This window comes from Melampsora larici-populina (assembly GCF_000204055.1).
Source record: "Melampsora larici-populina 98AG31 unplaced genomic scaffold MELLAscaffold_55, whole genome shotgun sequence".
Lineage (NCBI taxonomy): Eukaryota > Fungi > Basidiomycota > Pucciniomycetes > Pucciniales > Melampsoraceae > Melampsora > Melampsora laricis-populina.
In genome coordinates, this window is record NW_006768819.1 from 542,793 (window position 1) to 566,354 (window position 23,562).

Below are 23,562 nucleotides of genomic sequence, written 5' to 3' on the forward strand. Positions count from 1 at the left end.
GTATTATGCCTGGCTGGTGTACCATCATCTGGCATACAGTCAGGACTGGGCAAACTGTATGCATTCCTGAGATGATTCATGTTTTATGAGTCTATGGAATAGTCTGCAGTCATTCCTGATCTGTTTGAACATAGTGTTTCAAGGAACAATATCAAGGGTGTATTGAATTCATGTTATTTCATTCCCCGTGCATGCTTTATTATCCAATTGTTCTACAATAAATATTCTCAACTTTTGTCCTTCAACCTTAAAAGCTCCTTCTCCTTTTGATTTCAAAATTTCTCTCAATTGTTTACCATCAATCTTGAGCTCATACCTGCAGTGAGTACATGATTCTATCATTTTCTTATCTCTCTTGTTATAGAAGTGCATCTAACTTTCAGGCTTACAAATTGAGATTACTTCTGATACTTTCATTGATCTCTCAATAACCTTCTCAAGTTGCTATTGATTGAGGGACATTGGTATGATAATTCCTGAATTTTTGATAGATCTTTTGAGTGCCTTCAAAGAAAGGCTCACAAGTAACAACACATGAGCTGACTTTTCTTTTGTTTTGAAAGTCATTTGACATAAAATACAGTATACTACAATATCATGAAAATTATAATTACTTTTCTCAGTATGATCCTTTATGCTGTGAATACAGCATCAGGTCTTTGGTTACCTGCTATTGAACCTTCTCATATCTCAAGAACTGATGCAATTACCTGCCCAAGAGTCACTGAACCAATTTCTGTGGCCTACCCAATCACCTACCAGCAATGTTTTGAAACAGAAAGATACATGCAACAGATTCATGAACAAGCACATACAGACTTTGGCACTGAATCAACTAAAGATATTCTTGAAACCAACCCTGAAATTAACACAAAGAATGTAGGCTTTCTCAGGAAAGAGACACAAAAATGGATACCTGAACTTGTGCTAGATATCCTTACAGTACTACGAGACAATTCTATATACAACATCTTGATGGTTTGGGTGATGCGTTATCTTAGGAGATATGATTAAAGGAGTCCAATGACTTGATATGCTGAAGCAAGGTGAAGCTAACCCCAAATCCCACAAATTGTTTGCCTCATAGAGGCTCTTGTACATAATTTATTTGTGCTAATGTTGAGATAGTGGGAATTTGACTGCCTATGGTTTCCAGAATTTTGAACTTCATGCCAAACCATTTCTATTGTGAGTGTTGGGGAAATCAGAGCTGCAAATAACTTCACTGTGAAGTTTCCAAGCATGTATACCAGCTCTGTATTGATTTAGTGGTGATAAACCTGTGAGTTAACATAGTCCAGATCCACTACAATTTGAGAAAAGAGTGCCAGGCAGTGTGCAAGCCTATTGAGTATGACAAATGTCTTCTGAGTTAAGTGTGAGGTCAGACATGGTTTGGAAGCCTCCAAATTGACTTTGAAGCAAACATGGCAACAAAAGCTTCTTTTCTCAGGCAAAGGGGGGTTGTAACTAAGCCCATCCTTGAGGCAGTCGGTTACATACACAAAAAGAGATCAGGAAATTCAAGACAGATGTATGTTTGTAGCCTATGGCTTTCAAGCGGAAACTCAGCACTTATGTGTTTAGCCCCAAGGACAGGCATAGATGCTGAGGTTTGCTTGAAAGGGGAGGGTTTTACAAATTTAAATTTATCTAATATACAAAAAATACATCAAATCAGATTCTGTTTATATCTCAGATTAGCCACATTTTTACTTGGAAAATACCAGTCTCATTGGCTTATAAGACAATCAAATTCACTTATCAATAACCCTCTAATAATTGTCTTCATCTATGATGTGAGCTTACACCTTCAAAGAGGTAAATTATTTGTTTCTTTCAACTTAAAAAACAAGAAGCAGAGTTACCAGAACTCATCACTTCGAAAAAAAGTTAGTTGTAAGCTATCTTCAAACTTCTTAGCATATCTTGATCCTATATAGGAATATCAGTTTGGTTTATCTGTTGCAGTTGTCCTTTGTTTCTATTGTTCATGAGTCTTCAAGCCCATACACATTATATCAAAGCAATATACCTACGCACCTTGGAGCGATTCCGAATGAAGCCTTGGACATCATTTCATTGAGGATATTTGTTACAATCTTCCACAGACACTGTGGTCTTATAATGATTCATCCTGATTTGAATGATGATGAAACATAAATACTTTGCCTTATGGTTCCACTTGTATCAAATTTGACTGCAGATTCAATACAACAAAATGAATTGTTTCTGTCCAATGATAAACTAGTGACAGAAAGTTAGGGGATGCAAGTAGGAATGAGTGGTGAAACTTGAGTTTATAGAGAGACAAAGAGAGCAGTCAAGGAGGGGAATTTGGATTTGACAAGCAAAGTTTCTGTTGTTCTGGAAACTGTCCGGCAAATTTCCCTGGAAATTTATAGAAAAACTTTAGGGCATGTTCACCTAAGGAATTTCTGACCAGAAGTCACATTCTGTAGATTTTTTTCTGCAAAAATGAAACACACACCACCAAATAGACACTTTAAATTTTGCAGAATGTAATTTCTCACCAGAAACTGCTTAAGTGAACATGCCCTTAGAGACACTGCAGACTGTTCACGCACAGCCATGCCAAATTCAACTGCTGTGAACATTGACATTTTGACCAGCTATTTTTTCCCCTCACAAGGAAAAATACTGGATATTTGAAGGTGATGAAATTTTGAATACACTATTAGAAGAAGTCCAACAGACAAGCTGTACACAATCCTTCCCAAAATGTTAATGCACCCCTCCTTCCCATGTAAATAATCAAACATACTGAAAGGATGGGCCTGTCAGATATTTGATCAAGTGTACAGTCTTTTTAGGTGAGATGAGCAAGATAATATTCTGACAACAAGAGCCCCAAAGCCAATTCAAACCTGGCATGTCTTGACACTTTCAGGAAACATATGTACACAATGGTGTTTGCTTGTGTGTTGGTCTTTCTACAGATGCTGTTAAAAGACAGAGATGCTGTATGAATGAGTTTTACTTAAAAGTTTGTCTCAAGGGCATTGCTACATTGTGTGGTAGAAGTCAGCAATACAGGATATAATTCCAGATGTACCAGTAATCAATGACCATCCCAATATAAGCAAATACCAGCTACAGGATAAATCATTAATTAGTTTTGGTTTGGAAGATGCCAGTGAGTTGTTGCATCATCTCTATTGAAAGAGTGAGATTGACAAAATGAGGAAGTGAAGAAGTGACAAGCCAAAGCATTGTGGATTATTGATTGGTACTAGGCCCTGGGCGGCCAGCTGGATTTTGGGCACAGACATAGCTTGTACAGACAATGCCCCACCATGTGCAAGTGAAGTCAAGAACATGACTACCTGGGGCTACCATCCATGAAGAACAGACTTCAAAGCAAGAGCACAGTGAAAAAAGAGACATGACTCAATATGTTTTCAAAGATGGGGGAGTTTATGAGAATGAAATACAATGTGGCTGGTTGAAATCTACCTAAGTACATGGAATCTTGACTCCAAGCATGAGTCAACAATAGTAGAATGTGATCTCAAACTGTGTCTATCTGACCTCTTTGAGGCAATTTCAGCTTGCAGCGTTACCTAGCCTACTATCCATGAGAACAATAGCATGACACGTAAAGAAGGCCATTGAGCTTGGTAGCTTCAGCAGTGGTTGGCAAGATATTTTGGGCAAAAAGGTTAGCTCATAGTGTGATTGTGATATGCAGCACCTCTCAGTGTTACTGGCCAAAAAAAAAATTTTGTCAAACAAGAAAAGAAAAATAGAAAAACAGAAAAACAGGTTGTGGTGTAAAAAGAGTGTCAAGAAAATGTAAAATCAAGTTGTAAACTATTTCAATGAAATGGATTGTATAAGTAAGATATAAGAGAAAATAAGATGTTGTAAACAATTTTAATGAAAAGGATATAAGTAATTTATCAAAGAAAATGAATTAAAAAACATCTGGATTAGGGCAGGAGAGCAAGACAAACTCAAGAATCAGTTTTTCTGGGTTTCTTCATGATTGCTTTCTTGCCAGTACCACATGTCCACATATTGAAAATAGAGATCCAGCACCAGTTCTGAATGCCTGAAATAAATTGTGGGAAATGTGAGGCTTGATGAAAGATTTGGTGATGGAAATAGGGTTGATGACTGCAGAAACTGAAGGTGGCAATAAGTATGGTGGTGGCTGATGCAGTAGGGAAAAGCATGGCATGACAACTCCAGTCCCAGAATGTCAGCACAGACATGTATAATCATGAAACCCTTGACCATATGGTGTTTCCTAGGCTTGTGTCTCACAGAGTAATCATCTGGCTTGGCACTTTTTTGCAAGTGTTGATTCTTGGATCATTACATAGGATAATGGATGGATATCCTAGCAAACACACACCAAGTTTATAAGAGTCTTGCTCTGTCCTTTCTTTGACCCAGCATCTTTGCTTCTTAGAAAAGTGTACACCAGATTTCTATGTAGTAGTACTTCTCTGAAGTGAAGAAGGTGTAAGTATTTATTATCTAAAGGTAAAATGATAATCGGAAAGCAAGATACTCACTCAAATGACTTATTTATCATTGATTGGAAGGTATGTATGCAATGTAACAAAGCTGTTGATTTGTCAGGAGGATAACAACTTTCACAATTACATTTTGATAAAGACACCCTGCCACCTGAATTCATGTGTTGTCTATTCAAATGGTGACACAACATTACCATTTGTAATTGGCATCAAAATCACCATTAAAACCCCGTGTTAGTCACAAGCTCATCTGGTCTCTGACATCTATAGATTTCCTGACATGAGGTGTTGTCAGTTTCTAATACTAAACCATGTTTTGGTCAACAAACATCCTTCTTGTTGGTTCTTGCTACCAAGATTCTGATAATGTCTCAGGAACCACCAAGGACCAAGGATGTTTACCCTTTCTTATGTTGATAGCAGGGTTTGGGCAAAGTGCAGGCCCAAAAGATGACAGTTTCAGTTCAGTGGATTTGGAGAGAGAATTGAGTCCTGTGGTTCTCCTGTTTAAAAGACCATAAACACCACAAAGGTTTTTATCTTGAAAAGAAGCTTAAAAATGTTAGGTGGCGTATTGATTGAGTCATATAAATTCCCTACAAGCTGAAATTCCTGCACCACAGTTCCACGTAAAACCCAGACCTATCCCTAAAAACTCACCTGGGAAGGTGTGCTAAATCCACATTTGACGTGTTGGGTCATTGCAGCAGGTTGAACCTTGGCAGGCTGGTTGATCAACTATCTAATTTGTTGTGCAATCCCTAAACTGAGTTCTTAGAAAGAAATCATACATCTTCCACACTTGAAAAAAACTAAAGGAGTTATATATTTGGTTGAGTTTATGATTCTATAAAGCAAACTTGATCAACTCTTGAGCAATTTCATGCCATTAAACTTGTGATCTTGATCCACGTATGTATCAAAAGAGGATCAGTGAACATGAATTTAAACTGATCGTCTCTCTAACATAGTTCATGTCCTTTCCATCATCATCATCGACTAAAACTAGTGAAATAATAATAAAAAAGACTATAAGAAAATATTATTCAAGATCCTTTCATGATTACCGATTAGACAGGATATCTTGATCAACTAGCCTTTTCAAACTGATCAATTCACTATCCCATAAATATTCTGATCAAATCTGGTTGTGTTGAAGGTTTTAGTAAATTTATCTTGAACTTGAAGTGATAAACAAATGATCATGATCATGATCAACCTTGATCAGTTCTCTCAACATGATGGTCCCTCAAATCTAAACCGACATTCAACTCCTGAAGCGTTTTCCACAATAACCACACACACACACCCATGAACCATAAAAATGTAGATAAATACCCATCCCGTCTTTCGAATCCAGCTGACCATTTCTTCAAAACGAATCCCCTAGTCCCAGTGACACATCAAAAACACTTTAAATTCTTAATCAAGATGACTGGTTTCTCATCATTTTTAATTTCTTGTTTCTTTTTAATCAAAGTTTCTTTATCAGCCGGACCCCTTCCACATCCTTCAAGTCCATTTCCCGAAACCAATTCAACAGATCAACTTAAGATTATTCCTTTCAAAGTTCCAGTGACTTTAATTGTCATGAGTCAATGTCCAGAAGCTAAAAGTAAATCGAATTCTACATACTCATGATTGATTTTTCCAACCTAGTCTAACTGATTTACTTTCCGTGGGTTTCTTTTGACGTCATAATGATAGAATGTCAAAAAGCTATTGATGAAGCGTTGATTAAACTTGGTGATAAGATGGACGTTGAGGTTGGCTATGTTGCAAAGTAAGTCTTTGTTTTTCGATCTCTATCCAAAAACTTTTCAAATCTTTAACACCATCTCGAATCATCAATTCTCATCTGGTTTTCTCGATTCTTTACACAAAGGTTAAATTCTTCAAGTCGATTTGGAGTCACTTGTTTTCATGGAGACACAGAATGTGAAGGAAACATTCAACAATTATGTTACAAAGCTAGATTTCCATTTTTCAAAGATTGGTAAAGCCTTCAAAACGCCTATCTAAATCCTTTTCACAAACCGATCTCATCAACCGAACTGATTTGATTGAATTTGTTTATTTAATTCTAAAAGGTGGTCATTTATTCAATGTCAAACTTCAAATCCTTTGGGATCAAAACATATCGGAACCAAAAGCTTACTAGAAAAATGTATCAAAAAAACTCATCCTGAAAAAGATTATAAATTCGAAGATGATCAAGTTTTCAAAGGTTGTCTTGATGGTCCATTAGGTCGTCATTTATTATATCATTCTGTTTTACAAAACAAGGCTTCTGCTTCCTTAAATACGTCTTGTGAAATCTTAATCAGTTAAGCTTACCTCTTTTTCTGTTCTCTCTCTCTCTCTCTTTCATCACATTAGATCATTTTGACTGATCTTGAGTGTGGATTTTTTTCAGATCATCAACCGGTTTGTAAAAGTCAATTTTCTCACCTTAATTCTACTAATACTACTGCTCATCAGCCATATAATACAACCAATCTTATGAATGTGATTGAAAGTGAATATAAACTAGCAAATCTGATCTAAAATCAAAGATAAACATAAACCATTCTTTTCCCATTTATCAAGATCTAAATATTCTTTCTTGTTGATTTTGTTCGGAGTTGGTTTCCATTTGTATATAAAAACAAACAAAAAATGATTTCTGTATACTCAAAAATGTGAATATTTGTCAAACTGATGTTAGTGTTCATACATGATTATAATCAAAAAGCAGGATTCTTTTGATTGATATTGAATGATTAGTTTGTATTTGATTGAATGATAAAAATTAAACAGTAAGAAAAAGACACACATACATTGTATACAACAACTTCACTTTTGACGAAAAAAGAGAAACCGAAAAATCAACCAACAAAGTTTTCATTTTTTTTCTTTTGACGATCAAGCTTTTAAAACAAGTGAAGATTGGTTTTGAAAAGTTTTCCACCATTTCTCTAAATGAACAAAATTAATCCATTGACCATTGATACCAGGAATGGTAGTAGAAAAAGAAGCCAAATAATTAAAGATCGATAAGCCCAAGGATTTAATCAATTCGATCGAATCTGAATTTAATCCGGTTTGATGAATCCAACCATTAGAGGTAGAAAGAGATGAAAGTTTGATGAGTTGGTTCGGTAGACTTTGACATTCGGTTTGTAATTGTTCTAATGGTAAGATTTGGAATCCTAATGAAGCTTTGGTATGATCTTGAGGGATTGATGAATTGGAAGTTGAGGTAAGTTGATGATTGAAATTCGATCGTTGGTTTCCTTTTAATTTAAATATCGCTGATGGTTTCTCTTCACTTAACCTACAAACTCAACCCAAATCAAAGTTAGAGTCTTGATCTGCTTTTTTTCAAAAAAATAATGCTAAGGAAATGGTCGGGTTACATTCCAAGTAATTTCCATTCAGATTGGTTTGGGAACAAGAAATGAACTGAAGCTCCATATCCTTCAGGAAAAGGTACTAGATATTCCAAAGAATTCATATATATCAGTCAAAATCATTCATCAAGTTTTTATAGATCATCAAGTTTTACAGAATAAAATCACATACTTGCACCGGTCAAGAAGACAACTAGATGGTTAATCAGACTAGCTTCCTCGAATTCAAAGATAATCTTATCGGGTGGAATCGCAGTTGACTGAGTTTGTCTTTCGAATCAATGATAGTCATCATGATGAACCATTTGATGAGTTTTACTCTAGTTGAGAATCTCAAGTTTGATTGATTTGAGTATGAATGAGTGAGCTTACATTGGTCTAGATGGTATGATACAAGCAAACATAGGTGGTGGTGTTGGTATTGGTGTTGAATCCATTTGGTAAGCTGAGTAAATGCGGAAATGAGGAAATGCTGAAACCAACTCATGAAATACTCGATCAAAGCACTCACCCTCAAATACTCGAAACCATGAAAGTACTCGAACCATCTAGAAAACTCGTCACTGAAACCCAAAAGTACCGTGACCCGGTGACCAACTGATCTGGTTCAATTGACTGGAACTTTCATTCCAATTTGAATTCCTCCCATCAAAAGCTCAAATTCTCTTCATCAACTTTAACCAAAATGTCATCCAAATCAAAACTCAGAGCATGTATGTTATGTTCATTTGTTCAAACAGCTCAACAATTCAAAAACAAAGGTTGTCCGAATTGTGATGATTTATTACAAGTAAGTGATTCATTAAAAACAACCAAACCAAACCATCCATCACCTTACAAAATCGAAATACCAAGTTCTGTTTTTTTTCTATTCGATTTTTATAGATGAAAGGTAATTCAGAAAAAGTCTTGGAATGTACTGCTGGTACATTTGATGGAACAGCTGCGATTTTAGATCCAGATCAATCTTGGGTAGTAAGTTATCTGATCTAAACTTTATCATTTTCTTTTCACAACTGATCTGATTTAGACATTTCTACTCTGATTAGGCAAAATGGCAAAGAATCAATCGTTATGAACCTGGTGTATATGCTATTCGAATCACTGGATCTTTACCTGAACATATCTTGAACGATTTAGAACATCGAGGGGTAACGCCTCGTAGAGAAGATGATTAATCTCTTGTCATTACGTTTTCTTTTCTTTCAAGTCTTTCGTTTGAATTGGTTTCGTTTGAATTTATCTGCCCAACATCAAAGCCTTCAAGTCTTTTGTTGATGAATTCTCAAATCTTTCAAGCCTTCATTTCCTCTTTTATCAAATTGTAACAGTAATCTATTTGTTCTTTTAACTATTCTTAATATCTTGTTTGGATTCCAGCCTTTCTCTTGGAATTGGAATTAAACCCATCATGAAATCAATGAGAGTCACCGGAAAGAGTCGGAAAGTTTAAATAACATTCTTAGGTTGCAACAAGTTCCAAGTATATGATGGGTTTTGAAATGAGATTGATTTGATGAGATTGGTAAGATGATTTGAATTTGAATGAGAAAGTTGAAAATGAAATGAAGTGAAGTAAGAAGATTGGTAAAAGTCAAGTTGGCAATTGGAAACCAAGTGAATGTTGAATGGCTAGTTTCGTAAAATCGACGACGTGTCATCTTACACATACAGTCTTCTAACTTGTATATAATCCAACTTAAGCTTTCTTGATTTCCCCATTTCTTCATTCCTGATTCCCTCACTTTTACAACTTCAACCTTTGATATCGAAATCGAATCGGATTACAATCTTATATCAAAACTACAGATGGATACCATCTATCAAGCTTACGTAGCTTTAGGTGTAAGTCTTGTTTTCTTTTCTTACCAATCATTCATCTTGAAATTATATCTGATTCTGTTGGTTTTATGGTTTCTAGGTATCAGCTGTTATTCCAATTTGGTTTGCATCACACGCTTCTGTGAAGGTAAATGATCTTTCCTTACCGATCTCACCTCTTTCTCACTTTGATTATAAATCTTAACTTTTTTGAAATCTGTTTGGTTTACATAGGCTCCGGTAGTTAGAAAATCTAAATCTAAAACTTCGGATGATGATGATGATGAATCTTCATCTGATGAAGAAGAAGAAGAAGTAGAACGAATGACAAGTGAAGATGCTTATTGGTTTCCAGTTCTGTAAGTTTTTTCATAAATCAACTCAAGAAGATGAACGAAAATGATCAATTTCTAGATTGACTAATCCCAAGTTTTTTAAATTGAATTTATATTTCAGTGGTTCTGGTGCTTTACTTGGTCTTTACTTAGTTTTCAAATACTTAAATAAAGATCTCATCAATGCAGTCTTATCAGGATACTTTGCATTAATGGGTACAGGAGGATTAACTACCATGCTAGCTACTATTACGAAATCTATCTTAGGATCTCAATCTTGGTCAAAACAAACTAAATATAAATTTAGATTAACTAAAAACTCTTCAGAAGTTTTGTTTGGGTTAAGGTTTACCAATTGGCATTTAGCTTTTCTTTTTGTCTCCACTCTTCTTTCGGTTCTTCAATGGTATACTAAACAATGGATCTTGAGTAATGCATTCGCTTTGAGTTTTGCTTTTAATGCTATCACTTTACTTAAACTTGATTCATTTAAAACCGGTAGTGTCTTATTGGCTGGTTTATTCTTGTGAGTCTTGATTCATTTTTTTCCCCTCTTTGATTTCTTAAATTTTTCACTTTTCAGAGTCAAAAGTTGAACTGAATTTTTTTTTTGTTTACTTTGAAATACTAGGTATGATATTTGGTGGGTTTTTGGTTCTTCTCACGCTTTTGGTGAAAGTGTGATGGTTAGTGTAGCTAAAAACTTTGGTCAGTTCACCAAACTCATCACTGTAGGCTTGATAAAATCGAATCGATTCTGATCAGTGATTTTAACTTTCTCTCGTTTGATAGATGCACCTATTAAAATCACATGGCCTAGATCTCTCTATGATGCTCTTTCATCTGATCAAAAGAAATTTGCAATGTTAGGATTAGGTCAGTTTCCATTCGACTTCCCCTTGATCAATTTCTTTATCTTCCATTCCAAGTCAAAGTTTTTTAAATCATGTTTTCTGGATTTCTTTAGGTGATATCGTCATGCCTGGGATCTTTGTGGCACTCTGTCTTCGATACGATTATCATCGAGCTTATGCTAAACTAGTGAAGGCTGCTACTGCTCCGATCAATAAGAAAACGCTTCTTTCGCCTACCAGTAACTTTCCTCGTCCTTATTTCCATACTTGTATGGCATCATATGTGGTCGGATTGGCTACTACGATGTTTGTGATGCATGTCTTCAAAGCTGCTCAACCTGCTCTACTGTACGTTTTTTTTTCATCTCTCAAGCTTCTGATCGTTTAAGAAGTTCACTCATCAATCTTTTTCTTCCCCGCCCCCCAAAAAATACTTCCGTTTAGATATTTGAGTCCAGCATGTTTAGGTAGTGTTTTCCTAAGAGCAGTCATGACGGGTGATACAGCTGAATATTGGAGATGGGAAGATGGAGAAGATGATGAAAAGAAAGAAGAGAATGAGAAGAAGACAGATGGAGAAGTGAAGACAGATGGAGAAGTGAAGACTTCGGGTGGGGTTTCTGAAATTGGAAAAGATGGACTTCGATTGACTAGTCAAGGTAAAGAGAAAAAGAAAAAGTGAAATTTATGGAGATGTTTGAAAATTTTTAGATGTGATCTTTGGTTTGTCTTGTTTCTTCTTCTTTGAATTGGTTGATCTGGTGATTTTCTTCATGTGGATTTGAGAAATGAGGAAGAATAAAATGGATGGAAATTGAAATTGAAAAAGATATGTAGAAATGAAGCTGATTTGGGTTTGAGGTTAAGGATTATTTGAATTTTGTCTTTGATATGAGGTGAGGGTAGTTTAAATGAGTGAGAATTGAGAAAAGATAAAGTCAAGAAACCTTTGATGATTCAAAGATGTGTTTCATGAATGTACGAAAATCACTCTGCTCATCTCAGTGAGATTATCAAGAGTCCAATCTCACTAACAAACATACCATGCAGGACTCTTGCAGTCTGCTATGTGAATTGAACTATGATAAGCCCTGTCTGTGAATGCAGCGCCCGCCGCCCGATTTGGCTGTAAAAACAAACTTTGCTTGAGATGAGAGAAATGAGCGTTGGAGTTGGACAAATCAGATGGGTTGTTCCAGGATATGTTGTATTAAAGTGAGACTTCTAGGATCAGTACAGGAACACTTCAGTAGAAGAAAGAGTGTAGGAAGAAAGGCTGAATGATTGGCAAGAAGAATTGAACATTTGATGAACACAAGAGAAATCATACACAAGAAAAAGCATACACAAGAGAAAGCAAACACAAGAGAAAGCAAGAGGTATTAAGGGCCGCAGAATGACGAGTAGGTCTCAACTACACGAATGATTTTCAGAGGAGGGCCAAGAAAGCTAAAATATAAAGGTTAAAAGGTATAAAGTAGAATACGAGTAGATGATAGCAAGTCAGATTTTTCAGTCATTGAGTTAAAACAATGGATGAGATAAGAATAGGGTAAAGATTATAAAAATTACATCATCTTCCTTGACTATAGAAAGACCTACAAATTTTAAGCAGAAATGGAAGATGAGTTCCAAAGAGCCCTTCTTAGGATTAAAGCTTCTCAATCTGATTTCTCAAGAACATCGAATTTCATATCGGAATCATTGGTTCTATCTGCTGACTTGACAACATAAATGGGCTGTAGATGTTTAAGTCGAATTGGCTGGTCAATGTCACTTGCGGCGATCTTCTTTGAGCTGATTTCCTGTTCATGTTCGTCGGCCCTCTTTTGGATGAGAAGACGCCTTGTTGAGATAAGTCTAAGGATGCCAACGCTTCAGAAAAAAAAACTTTGGTGTCAGCCAGATGATTTGAGAGGATGATCAAGTGTATGATCTCACAATGGTGTTACAAGGCATGCCGTCAAAGTAACAGTCTAGATATCGTCATCCGAAATAAAGCATCAAAATATCAGCGGCCATGTTCGATTGATCCCATCAAGTGTCATGCTCAAGCACAGTATCAAAAACATTGGAATTCGAAAATGTTCACCAGCTCAGGCACTAGAGCTGTTGCATTTGAAAGGAGCAGTTTCTCGGAAGTGCGCGTCGTGAGCTGTGAGATTAAACCAAAATTAAACCAGATATGAGACGAGTGTAGCCCCATTGATGTCAAGCAAACCAAAAATTCACCATCCAGATGAACAAAGGTTGATAGGAAATCAGCACGAAAAGCAAAAGAGCTGCCTCAAGAAGTAATTTTTTCAATTCCTCCGTGTAATATGTTTTCCTCGACATCAAATCTTGCAAGGCTGATAGGTCCTTTTGAGCTCGCTTGAGATATTGTAACTGGCGATAGGTTAAGTAAACAAATGGGATATATGTCTATGAAACAAGTTTATTAGTCAGAAACAAACACAGAACTGATGCAATTTTCGACATCAGATTCAAATGCTCAAAGCAAAAATCTTGTGATCGACCCACTATTATCAAGCTGACATTAGTTGCCTCAAGGAACAAAGCAGATTTCCGGACTTCGTGAGCCAATTCATCCTATAGTACAGTGAGTTCGAATGCGTCGCCGTCAGTATCTTCGAGGGTTCTGACCAATCAAGAGTATTTTGTCTCGCGCGCCAGACAGTGTCACTTACAGTGCGATCAGGAATGTTCAATAGCGGGTACAAGATGTTCACTAGATGTAGAATGGACAATTGATTTCCATCAGGCACTTTGGAGGCTACCAGCAAACCATCCGTGACGTGACGGAGAGTGTTGAAGATTTGGGTGTAGATCAGGTGAGATGGAATACCCATGAGCGGGTGAGCTTTGTAAAGGATGAAAACCAGGGAAATCAACGTGCGGTCATCCTCGATGTCAAGTCTAGATGAAGATCATTTCGAGCCAGAGCCTCGCTTACCCAGAAGAAACACGATGGCAAAGAATACAAAAGCTGAGTTGAGGAGGATGACTAGCCATTTTGGAATTTCGCGCGCACTGGAACCGAGAATTTTTTGGGAAGTTGGATCCCAAAATCCTTGGATGTGAGTGGAGATACATATCCACATTATACACCTGGCGGATTGGAATTTGTTAGTCGAAGAAATAAGCATCAAAAAGATGTATCGGATAGTGAAGATTAGACTTGTATGTAGCACATACCAAAGCGACCAACTTACGACAGGCCATCTGAGCCAGAAAAGAAGAATACGGCCTGGAGTTGGAGTTTTGTAGTAGTCTGTGTATAGCTGGGATGAGATATCCGCAATAGATACTGTCCCATGCAAAACCCCTATCAAATAACATCCTTTTGCTTCATCGGATCAAATCACTTACCAAGGGCGTAACATCCTGCTCCCAGGCACTCGCAGAGGGTTCGATCCAGTTTGAACAACTCTACAGGGTGAAGAATATTCTCCCAGTTTTCAGTGCCATCATCTCATCTGAAGCCTGAAGTTGTCTTATAACTCGAACACTTACTTTGCCGTGTTGTAAACCACCAGTAATCTCCCCTTCTCAAATGGTATGACAGTATGGTCAAAGCCAACACCAACACACTTGAATGTTTAGAGAGAATGATTGAGTATCACGTATTGATTCAAAAGAATAGAAAAAACTCACAAGATGTGCGTGAAGAGGATAAATACTAAAATGATAGACATCCACCTGGGATTACACTGTTGAAATTGAACCCATCCCAGTTCGGGCGCGATTGGACATTAAATCAGGAGTCTTTACCTGATCAAGATATGAGCTCACCGTTGCAGCCTTCGCATTGAGGAACGGTATCAAGGCCGCATATACATTGGTATCCGGCGGAAGGGATGTTATGAATCTCATCACTTCGGCGACATCCTCAGATACCCTACTCTTATACCCCACCAATCATGTCAGCTTTCAGCGATAAACCTTTCAAATACACCAGCATCTCACCGAAGCGGCCTCCAACATGACTCCGGCAACAGACGCTGAACGCTCGTAGATTTCAGGTGTACTTGGTGTCATGAGCGGAAGACGTCGATCGAGGCGTTCGATGATGGGCGATTGCCTGAAGGCGAGTTCAGAATTTTGCCAGGACTGGGGGCTTGACTGTGTTACTCACTCACTGAAAGTACTTACATAATCATTCTAGATGAGCTTTATTGCTCGACCAGAAAAAGATGGCCGTGAGAAGCAAGTAGTGGATGAAAAGCTTGAACAAGATCCCGGACGCATCTGTCTAAACTTATCCAAATGAGAAATCCCACGCTGCTTCTCGCACGCTTCGAGTGCAGCGAGGCTCTCGAGCCAACGAGGCATGCTTTGGCCTGTGAGGGCGATGAGTTTTTGCAGCCTCAGTTTTTGCAGGAGAAATCCGGCTTCCTTGAAACCTTTTTTGCCAGTTGGGGATATTCATGAGGCAAGGAAGTTTTTTGTTTGCCTTCTGACCGTGCATTCCTGAGACGCATCGGTTCATTGCTCGAAGCATTCAGGAAGCAGCGGGAGACTTGGTAAGTTTAGCATCTGTCTACACCACGGACCCATCTTTTGTTGAGGAACCGGTTTGAGGAGGTTTCAAAATTTACTGTTGTAGCCTGGGGTATACTTGGTGCGGTACCGCAATCTGACCGGGTCTGCGCTTGTCCCTGGAATTACAGTTGATCAACCACACCCACAGCGGTTGATCACTCGAGGTTCATTACCCTTTGACAACCCCGTGATATTGTATCACGTTCCCACTGGTTTAATGATCAGCGGATGTGCAGCAGGTCATCATCCACTGAAACACGGTGGCCAACCGGGAGAGCAACATGTTTTTGTCTCTGGACCAAAAGAACATTGCACAAACTCTCTTCATTCCCTTTGGTCAAAGGACGTTTTCTGCAATTTTTTTCTCCGCTCTTCAATCCTTGGTTCTTCTCATCTCACCTCATATTCAGAAATCAAAACATACTCAAAATGGCTGAAGCTCGTTACATTGATGAATGTAAATCATCTCCAAATGCCAATTTAACAAGAACATCGAAGCTGACACAGAACGGTCTTCCCAGGCTTTTCAGAGATTGTTCGTGGGCCAGCAGACATTGTATACTTGTGTCTTGCCTGTCCAGGAAACCGGACTATGCAAGAAGGATCGATTAAGAGACATTCTAAATCTGAAAATCACATCCGACATTTCACAAGATGGTCTTCCCAACGCATTGCAGCTTCCAACTTGATATCTTTTGAAGATGATGCAATCGCACCCGATTCACCTCCAGCAAATGCGATGGATGGTATTATCTCCAATCATCTTAATATGGATAACCAAGAAATTGAAATTGAGATCGATAACCTATCTGATGTTGATAAAAATTATCATCGGCGTCGGGCTCTGGTTGACCTTTGGACACGAGATTATTCACATCTTTTTGAAGATCCAGCTTATAGTCTGGATGGTACCAACAATGATGAAGAAAACGATTCAATGGATGACCTTGATGAAGATGATGAAAAAGGAACATCATCCACCTCAGATGAGGAATCTACACAAGAAGAGATGTTCACCAAAAAGCAGGATTTGTCTTCCTGGGCTCCTTTCTCCAGCTTGGAGGTTAGTCGTTTTATCTATAGCATTCAGTGTATTGTTTAACTTTTATTGCCACAGTCAGGAACTTGTGGGAATGTTGATTCTCGGCTCATCCAGGACTATCATGTCTTTACTTCAATATGAACGAGTTCGTTTGTTTGTTGGGCTTCTTGGTGTCAAACTTCCAGCATACAAAACTCTTCAACGTGTACGCCGAGAATTGAAGAAGCGATTTGATTTTGATGTCTCCAAGGGTCTCAGTCCCTTGGAGAAACCTTGTTTTGGACTAAAAATCAAGCAAATTTTGACTCAAGTGAACCTTTTCCACTTTAATTTGATGAAATCAATTCCTACATTAACATATGTAAATCTCTTTCCTATTAATAAGGAGTTAGCCAATCCTTACGTAATGGAACATCTTGAATTTATGCCTGAATTACCTACCTTAACATCCAAAGTACACCGTTTTACCCAGTCAAAAAAATGGCGAGAAGATCTAGATACCGATCTACGGGTCCAGATGATCGAGTCACCCAATGGGCACTTCTTTTTACATGAGCCAGTCCAACTTAAATCAAAGAGACTTGTAATACCAAAGTATTTCTATCGAATCAACACTCAAGTATTTGCAAAGTGTGTATTCACACATCAGGTTGTTGGTAAGGGGCCTGAAGGCCAGCAGCAGATCCGTGTAGAATATCCATCAGCTTTATCCTTCGATTCACCAAATCTAAAGTCGATCAATGTGGATTTTTTTTGGAAAGTATTCAACAATATTGAAATGAGGGATCATAGTCTAATGAAAAACCACTGTGGGAATTTCATGTATGGTAAGTCTTCACAAATAACATATTTAGTTGCAACAAAGGAACTCATTCAAGATTTTAGAGGACATCGGTGGTGGGAAATTTTCTGAAATGCCAATACAAAATCAATGGCGAAAAAAAGCGGGTGACAGGATCATTCGCCATGTGCCTTTGGTCTTGTATTGTGATGACCTGTCAGGAAACATTTCAAAACGGTGGAACAAGCACCTGGCGTTCTATTTTAATCTGGCCGGATTACCCTCAAAATTTGCAAATCTAGAATACAATTGTCACTTTCTGACAACATCAAATACAGCAAGCGCTTTGGAGCTCGCTGATCCTGTGGTTGATTCAATAAAGTAAGTGACTTGTTGGCGATTCTGTCTTTTGATAATATAATCTAACAATAAATTGTTCTCCTCAGTGAACTGACTACAAATGGTTTTGTGGCATATGATGACCGGGTCAAGAAAGAAGTCTTAGTGGTTCCATTTGTTTTATGTCATTTAGGAGACTCACCGATGCATGCGGAAGTGACCAATACGATGAACCCAACTGTCTCGCTTACTCCATGCCGAATTTGCGACTTGAGGGTAAATTCACTGGCAGATAAAAAATCAACGAAATATGTCAGTAACTTCCTGGGACTTGATGAGGACGGGCATAAGGTAGCTTTCAGTTTTTCACACTCTCACAACTGGTTTCTTTCATGACTCATTCATTCTACTCTGTGTTCTGTTTAAAGCTGTCTTTACCCAAAAGAGACTGGTCAGAAACTATAAAAAAAACAAAAGAGCTCTGGGAACTAGCGCAACGGCCAGGGACCCTTAAAATGTTTGACAGTGAATCGGCAAAATTCGGAATTCGGGATCAGCTGAATATGACATTTGTAAGAAAGGTTCAAGAAATGCATCGTAATTCATCCTTTTCAAAAGAGGAAGTAGAAAAGGTCTGCCGTGAACTTAACGAAGAATTTGATGAAAAATTGTTCAATCCATTTCTGCGGTTGAAAGGTTGATTTCTGTTTTTTTGAATCTATATTCTTTCATATTTTATCAAACTGATCATTTTGATCAACCTGCTCACAGGATTTGATGGCCATCAGGACACCCCAATCGAGATCCTTCATGTGGTGCTGTTGGGAGTTGCAAAATACCTTCTCCGTAATCGAATGAAGTTGTGTTCAGCAAAAGAAAAGGAAGGAGTTTGGGGTAGATGGAGATCATTCAATACTTCTGGATTGAACATTCCTCCAATTCAGCCAAAAAGCATGATTACTCACTTTCAAAGCCTTACAGGAAAGGAATTTCGTACAGTATTACAATCAGCACCGTTCATTTTTTTTGAATGTGATTTATCAGATGATGAGCGCAAAGCATGGACCGCACTCTCTCATCTTGCACCCTTCATTTTTCAGACGGAAATTACAAATATGGACTTGTATCTTGCTCAACTTGGTCAGCAAGTTGAAACATTCCTTGTATCAATTGTTCGACTCTCAGCTCAATGGTGCAACAAGCCCAAATTTCATATGCTTGTTCACCTTTCCGCATCAATCCTTCGTTTTGGTCCAGCTTGCCTCTTTGCAACTGAAAATTTTGAGTCTTACAACGGTAACACTCGGAATTCATCGATACACTCAAATCATTTGAGTCCAGGTCGGGACATAGCTAACTTGTTCAACAATCACAGGCTTATCCGAGCGCTCACCTCTGGATCACTTTTGTATGATCAAGTATTGAAATCGTTCATCAGGGCAAGCGCAAATGTCTCCAACATCTTCAAAAACAATGTGTTATTTCAAAAGACTGTAGGCTACAATCAATCATGGAACCAGGAGCGTGATTTCAAGGTTGGAAGTAAGATATACACTTTCTATCCTCTGGGTACCAACCAAATGCTGAGTTTATGTTTGAATTTATTCAGAGATTTGCGAGAGACAGGCACCATATGAAGAGTGCATCCCCAAAGCGATCTTGGATTCTTACTCGGCAAAGAACTGGAGGGTTTTGGAGTCATTATCTTTGAAGAATGAGCAGAAATGTGGGGAGGATACCTTTTTATCGGTAAGAGATACATAAGGATTATTGCTCCCTTTCAAAAAAATTATTTCAATTTAAAATATATTCAAATACATTTTATTCACCTTTTTGATTAATTAATTCTAGGTCAAATTACATTCTTCAACAGTGCGGTTTATATGTAGAGTCAAAAGAGTATGGGGAGCGGGTGCATGTGTACCTGAAAAGAGCAAGATTGAGGTTTACAAATGTCAACCTGGGGAGATCAGCAAATTCTACGGCATGCGCCAGATCGATGTTACTGAAGAGACAGTTTGGATAAATCCAAGGGTGAGCAATGAACTTGTTCAATTATTTTGGAGAGCGATTTGGACTGATTATTTTTTTGTTCAGGACATCGAATGTGTTCTTAATGTTCAACATGATTGCCAAACAAGCGGATGTAAAGTCCAAAAAGATTGTGTCATCATGATTGAACGACGTGCTTCAAAAAATCGCGACCATGCTGTAGTTCATAAGGAATCTAGATTCTTTATTCTCAACTCAGGCTTGTTTTATTCTGCTGAGATTCATCGAAATTGGGCTCAGATTCCTTTTCACCATTTACTTCCCAAAGATTGGACCTCTGCAATCTCAACTGGAATTGAGCGCTGGGAAGAAACATTAAAACAGAAGCAAGAAAAAAAAGAAAAGAATCAACAAAGGACCAAAGGTAAACACTCTGGACCTCATGAAGCCCATTCTAAAAAGAGGAAAGTCAGGAAAACAACAACAGATGAGCCAATTTTGGAATCTATTGCGGGTCCATCAACTTATTAAAGCTCAAAAGCAATTCATTTCGAATCTCTCCTCAATTCTTTTTAATTACTCTATTTTTAGTTATTTCAATATCTTTGTACTGTCTGTTGTCCTTTTTTTCTTTATAAAAATTGTGAACCTTACTTGCAATCACAGTATATAATATAATAGATCACATCATTACCCAATAATGGAGTGTTGTGTTCATATTTTAGTAAGTTTGAATTACTTCAAGCGGCCATAGTCTAGTGGTATAGACTGTTGGCTAAGAAGAATGTGCCTGGTTTCGACTCCCAGGCTTGCAGCATCTGACTTGAAAGGAAAACTGGAGCCCCCCGGCTTGTCTCAGACCACATCAAGTCAAATGTTCCAGGTTATCATTGATAGTCTGGTTGAAACTTGAAGTATGCCCCTTCTTTTGTCTTTTTGGAGATTAATCACCAGTTATTCTTATATTGCTCAAAGCTTTACAAGAGCTTCAGATGTTGAATCATGTCCGCTTGTCAGTTGTTCAATCAGCAGGTCACAGATTTCTCGGACTTGTCTTATTTCAAATATGTGATTTCTAAAGTCACTGGTGACCTTTCACACATTGATGACAGGTACCAATATCTTCATATCACCTGTTGACTGTTTCTCCTGTTTCCAACGTCACACTTCTCTCTCTCGTTTTACTGAATCGTCCCACCAGATTTCTCGAAAAGCACGTTACAAACCATTCGCCCTCTCTAAGAAATCCAATCCAACTCAGAAGGCCACAAAACCCCAAAAGTCCTTCGCTACCACTTCTGCCACTCCGTGTACCTTGCGCAATCGCGGTACCCCCAAAGCTTTGGACAAACCACCTCCTGTTGGCCGCCAAACCAGGGTCAGCAAAAATAGCAAGCACTCAGGTCCCTCAAATCCACAACCAACTGTAAACAAAGTCAAAACACAAGGACAAGGACCACGATCCACTCAGGCTTCTTCAGGCAGTCAAAGAATACCTCCGACTACTCGAACTGCTCCAACTTCTCCAACTCCAGATGATCAAGCTTCTGATCAAGCTTCTGATCAGGCTCTTCAACCTGAGAAACTCTCAACTTTCCAACCTCAAGACCTTGAGGATCTCAATAATGGAGAGAGTGGTTCAGTGATTTTCAATTCTGGTTAAAAAACCTCTCAAATATTCATGCTAATATCAAGCCTTTGCTCGCCCATTAAGACCAAGATGAAGATATGAACAGAGATAACCCAAGTGATGGACTACCTGAATCTCCTACTCCTACCAAACCATTGGCAACATCGACTCCAACCCACCTTACTGGTATGCGTTTAGTCATGTTTAATCGGCTGGCTGATCTGGCCCAACTCGATGAGGAGCATATGATCATGGGCCGTAAGCTCTGCAATGTAAGCTAGAGATCGACTGTTTCCAAGATAGAATAACTGAATACTGGTCTTTAGGTGAATGAATCTGCAGACCATTTTGTATCGATGATGGTTACTTTGCTCTCAACTCGCCAAGAGATTGCAAACTATCACCAAGCAATTTCCAGTCAGATCTCTCAGTTACTGGCCAGCGCAGGATCCGGGAAGTCCTTAGGTAACAATACATGGACTGCGTGCTATGAGCTCAGGGTGCGTTGAGTTTTCCATAGAAGTTGAACGTAAATCTTAACCCTTTGGTGATTCTACATAGCAAAGTACACGTTTGATAGCCACTCAGTGCATTATTGCTGTTGATGTACAAGCGTACACAGCCACTGCAGACAAGGAGGGAACTCAAGAACAGCTCCCCCGCTCCTTATACGCAAAAACATTGGTAATCAACTACTTCACCCCTTCTCATTTTGGTATTATCGATCCTAATTATGTGTACTGATTCTTTTTGCAGGATGCGCTCCTCAAGAACCCTTCCAAATGGAGAAAGAGAATGCTTCCAGCACGGTATGGAAAGGATCCAGACCCTGTTGACGCAAAAGAGTTCCACAAGTGGCTCAACATCATTTTGAAAGAAATACGTAAGGATTTGAATAAAATCGTAAGCAGTTTTGCCCATGGTTTTTCTCAGAATTTCTTACATTTTTGCATTGTAAAGCTCCTTAACGGTATCAACCTTCCAAACCGGGTTGGTAACAAAAGGCCATCAAAATTAATTGTACCAGACATCGATGGTATCATTGTTAAGGCAAGTACCTCATGATTTTCCTTCTATTTTATATTCCAGGCTTACATTTGAGTACCAATAGATACACGAAAGAGAACATGATTATATTGGAGGCCAGGTTCGTGTCCGTGAGCAGATTCTTGAGGCTGTGGATCATCTTTGACGAGGTCGATACGCTTGGCTGGTAAGTTGGAAATATCAATTCATTATGCAATATGTTCACCAGCTCAAATAAATGACTTGTATATGTTATGCTACAGAGAATGCAAGCCATTCATGTGGGTCTCAACTCTGCTGATTACAGCAATAGATCTATCTGGGCTGTTGTGGATGATACATTGGAACAATTGCGCAAGAAGACACAACGCTATTGTTACGCGTAAGTATTGTATTCCAGTTTCTGATTGCATCATGGGATGTTGATTACCCCAATTATTCAACGTACAGATACTTTGTATTGGTTTTACAAAGCGACTTCGACCGATTCAATGGGGAGAAAACATTTGCGGAGATTGAAAAAACTACTGATTTTTCGTTGCCTACTGAAGAAGCAGTTGATGCCAAAGTTGAAGAGCTGAACCAGACTTTTGGACCAAGATTGTGTGTAGATGAAGGCGCTCATGAGGAGCCTGAAGATGATGAGGATCACGCTGATGAGGAAGATGAGGCTGATGAAGAGGATGTGTAAGATTGTATAATTTTTATTCTTATAGCAAGCACCTATATTTTGTATCTGTTATACACATTATTGAGGTTTGTATAAACAGTAATTTTTTTATCTTTCAAGTTCTTATTGCAAGCATCTATGTTTTGTATCTGGTATTACATTCATCACCTTTTCACTTCTACCTGCAGATTTAATTTGTATCTTTTATATTTGTTAATGTTGCAATTTTGTGTCAATACAATACTTAGTTTCACATTATTCACCACGTAATCATGAGCCTGTGAGCAAATATGGGCCGAGCAATCAAAAATTGACACCTGCAAGCTGACCAGAAAAGCGGACCAACCCAGATTTTCCTCCACTGTAACACGGTCTCAGAACCAAACCATATGCCCCGGTTCTGCCCTGGTTTGGCAGGTGCCGTTCTATACCCGTTCTTCACCACTCACAAAAATTGGTTCTACAACCAAGCCAAAACCTGGTTCAGGAACTGGGTCCGTGGGTCCGTGGTGTACATAAGTTTTAATTTGGAACCTGGCATTTTTGGCACGCCAAGATATGTTTTGTATGTATCAAACAAAGAGCAGAATTTGTAGGACTTCGTACTCTCACATGTCGGGAGTGGCT

At 38.3% G+C, this 23,562-nt stretch overlaps 5 protein-coding genes across 5 annotated transcripts; 3 read left to right on the forward strand and 2 right to left on the reverse strand.

The window, feature by feature from the left end:
* Positions 1–5,939: 5,939 nt before the first annotated feature.
* MELLADRAFT_124023 (uncharacterized protein) lies at positions 5,940–7,188 on the forward strand (the record flags this gene model as incomplete). Its single annotated transcript, XM_007415938.1, has 5 exons — positions 5,940–6,123; positions 6,216–6,291; positions 6,394–6,504; positions 6,599–6,834; positions 6,925–7,188. The coding sequence occupies 5 exons, from the start codon at positions 5,940–5,942 to the stop codon at positions 7,053–7,055; spliced, it is 738 nt and encodes a 245-aa protein (XP_007416000.1).
* Positions 7,189–7,412: 224 nt separating this feature from the next.
* MELLADRAFT_111625 (uncharacterized protein) lies at positions 7,413–8,337 on the reverse strand (the record flags this gene model as incomplete). Its single annotated transcript, XM_007415950.1, has 4 exons — positions 7,413–7,824; positions 7,907–7,982; positions 8,073–8,170; positions 8,273–8,337. 4 exons carry the CDS (start codon positions 8,335–8,337, stop codon positions 7,413–7,415), a joined length of 651 nt encoding a protein of 216 aa, XP_007416012.1.
* A 248-nt stretch (positions 8,338–8,585) lies between these two features.
* On the forward strand, positions 8,586–9,078 carry MELLADRAFT_39532 (uncharacterized protein; the record flags this gene model as incomplete). The annotated part of the gene is made up of 3 exons (XM_007415939.1): positions 8,586–8,690; positions 8,786–8,875; positions 8,950–9,078. The coding sequence occupies 3 exons, from the start codon at positions 8,586–8,588 to the stop codon at positions 9,076–9,078; spliced, it is 324 nt and encodes a 107-aa protein (XP_007416001.1).
* A 542-nt stretch (positions 9,079–9,620) lies between these two features.
* Positions 9,621–11,752, forward strand: MELLADRAFT_45373 (signal peptide peptidase; the record flags this gene model as incomplete). The annotated part of the gene is made up of 8 exons (XM_007415940.1): positions 9,621–9,745; positions 9,822–9,869; positions 9,956–10,080; positions 10,178–10,582; positions 10,688–10,764; positions 10,849–10,932; positions 11,024–11,258; positions 11,355–11,752. The coding sequence occupies 8 exons, from the start codon at positions 9,710–9,712 to the stop codon at positions 11,590–11,592; spliced, it is 1,248 nt and encodes a 415-aa protein (XP_007416002.1).
* Positions 11,753–13,334: 1,582 nt separating this feature from the next.
* MELLADRAFT_67618 (uncharacterized protein) lies at positions 13,335–14,722 on the reverse strand (the record flags this gene model as incomplete). The annotated part of the gene is made up of 8 exons (XM_007415949.1): positions 13,335–13,502; positions 13,601–13,829; positions 13,867–14,021; positions 14,126–14,194; positions 14,283–14,340; positions 14,427–14,503; positions 14,568–14,592; positions 14,706–14,722. 8 exons carry the CDS (start codon positions 14,720–14,722, stop codon positions 13,335–13,337), a joined length of 798 nt encoding a protein of 265 aa, XP_007416011.1.
* Positions 14,723–23,562: the final 8,840 nt, after the last annotated feature.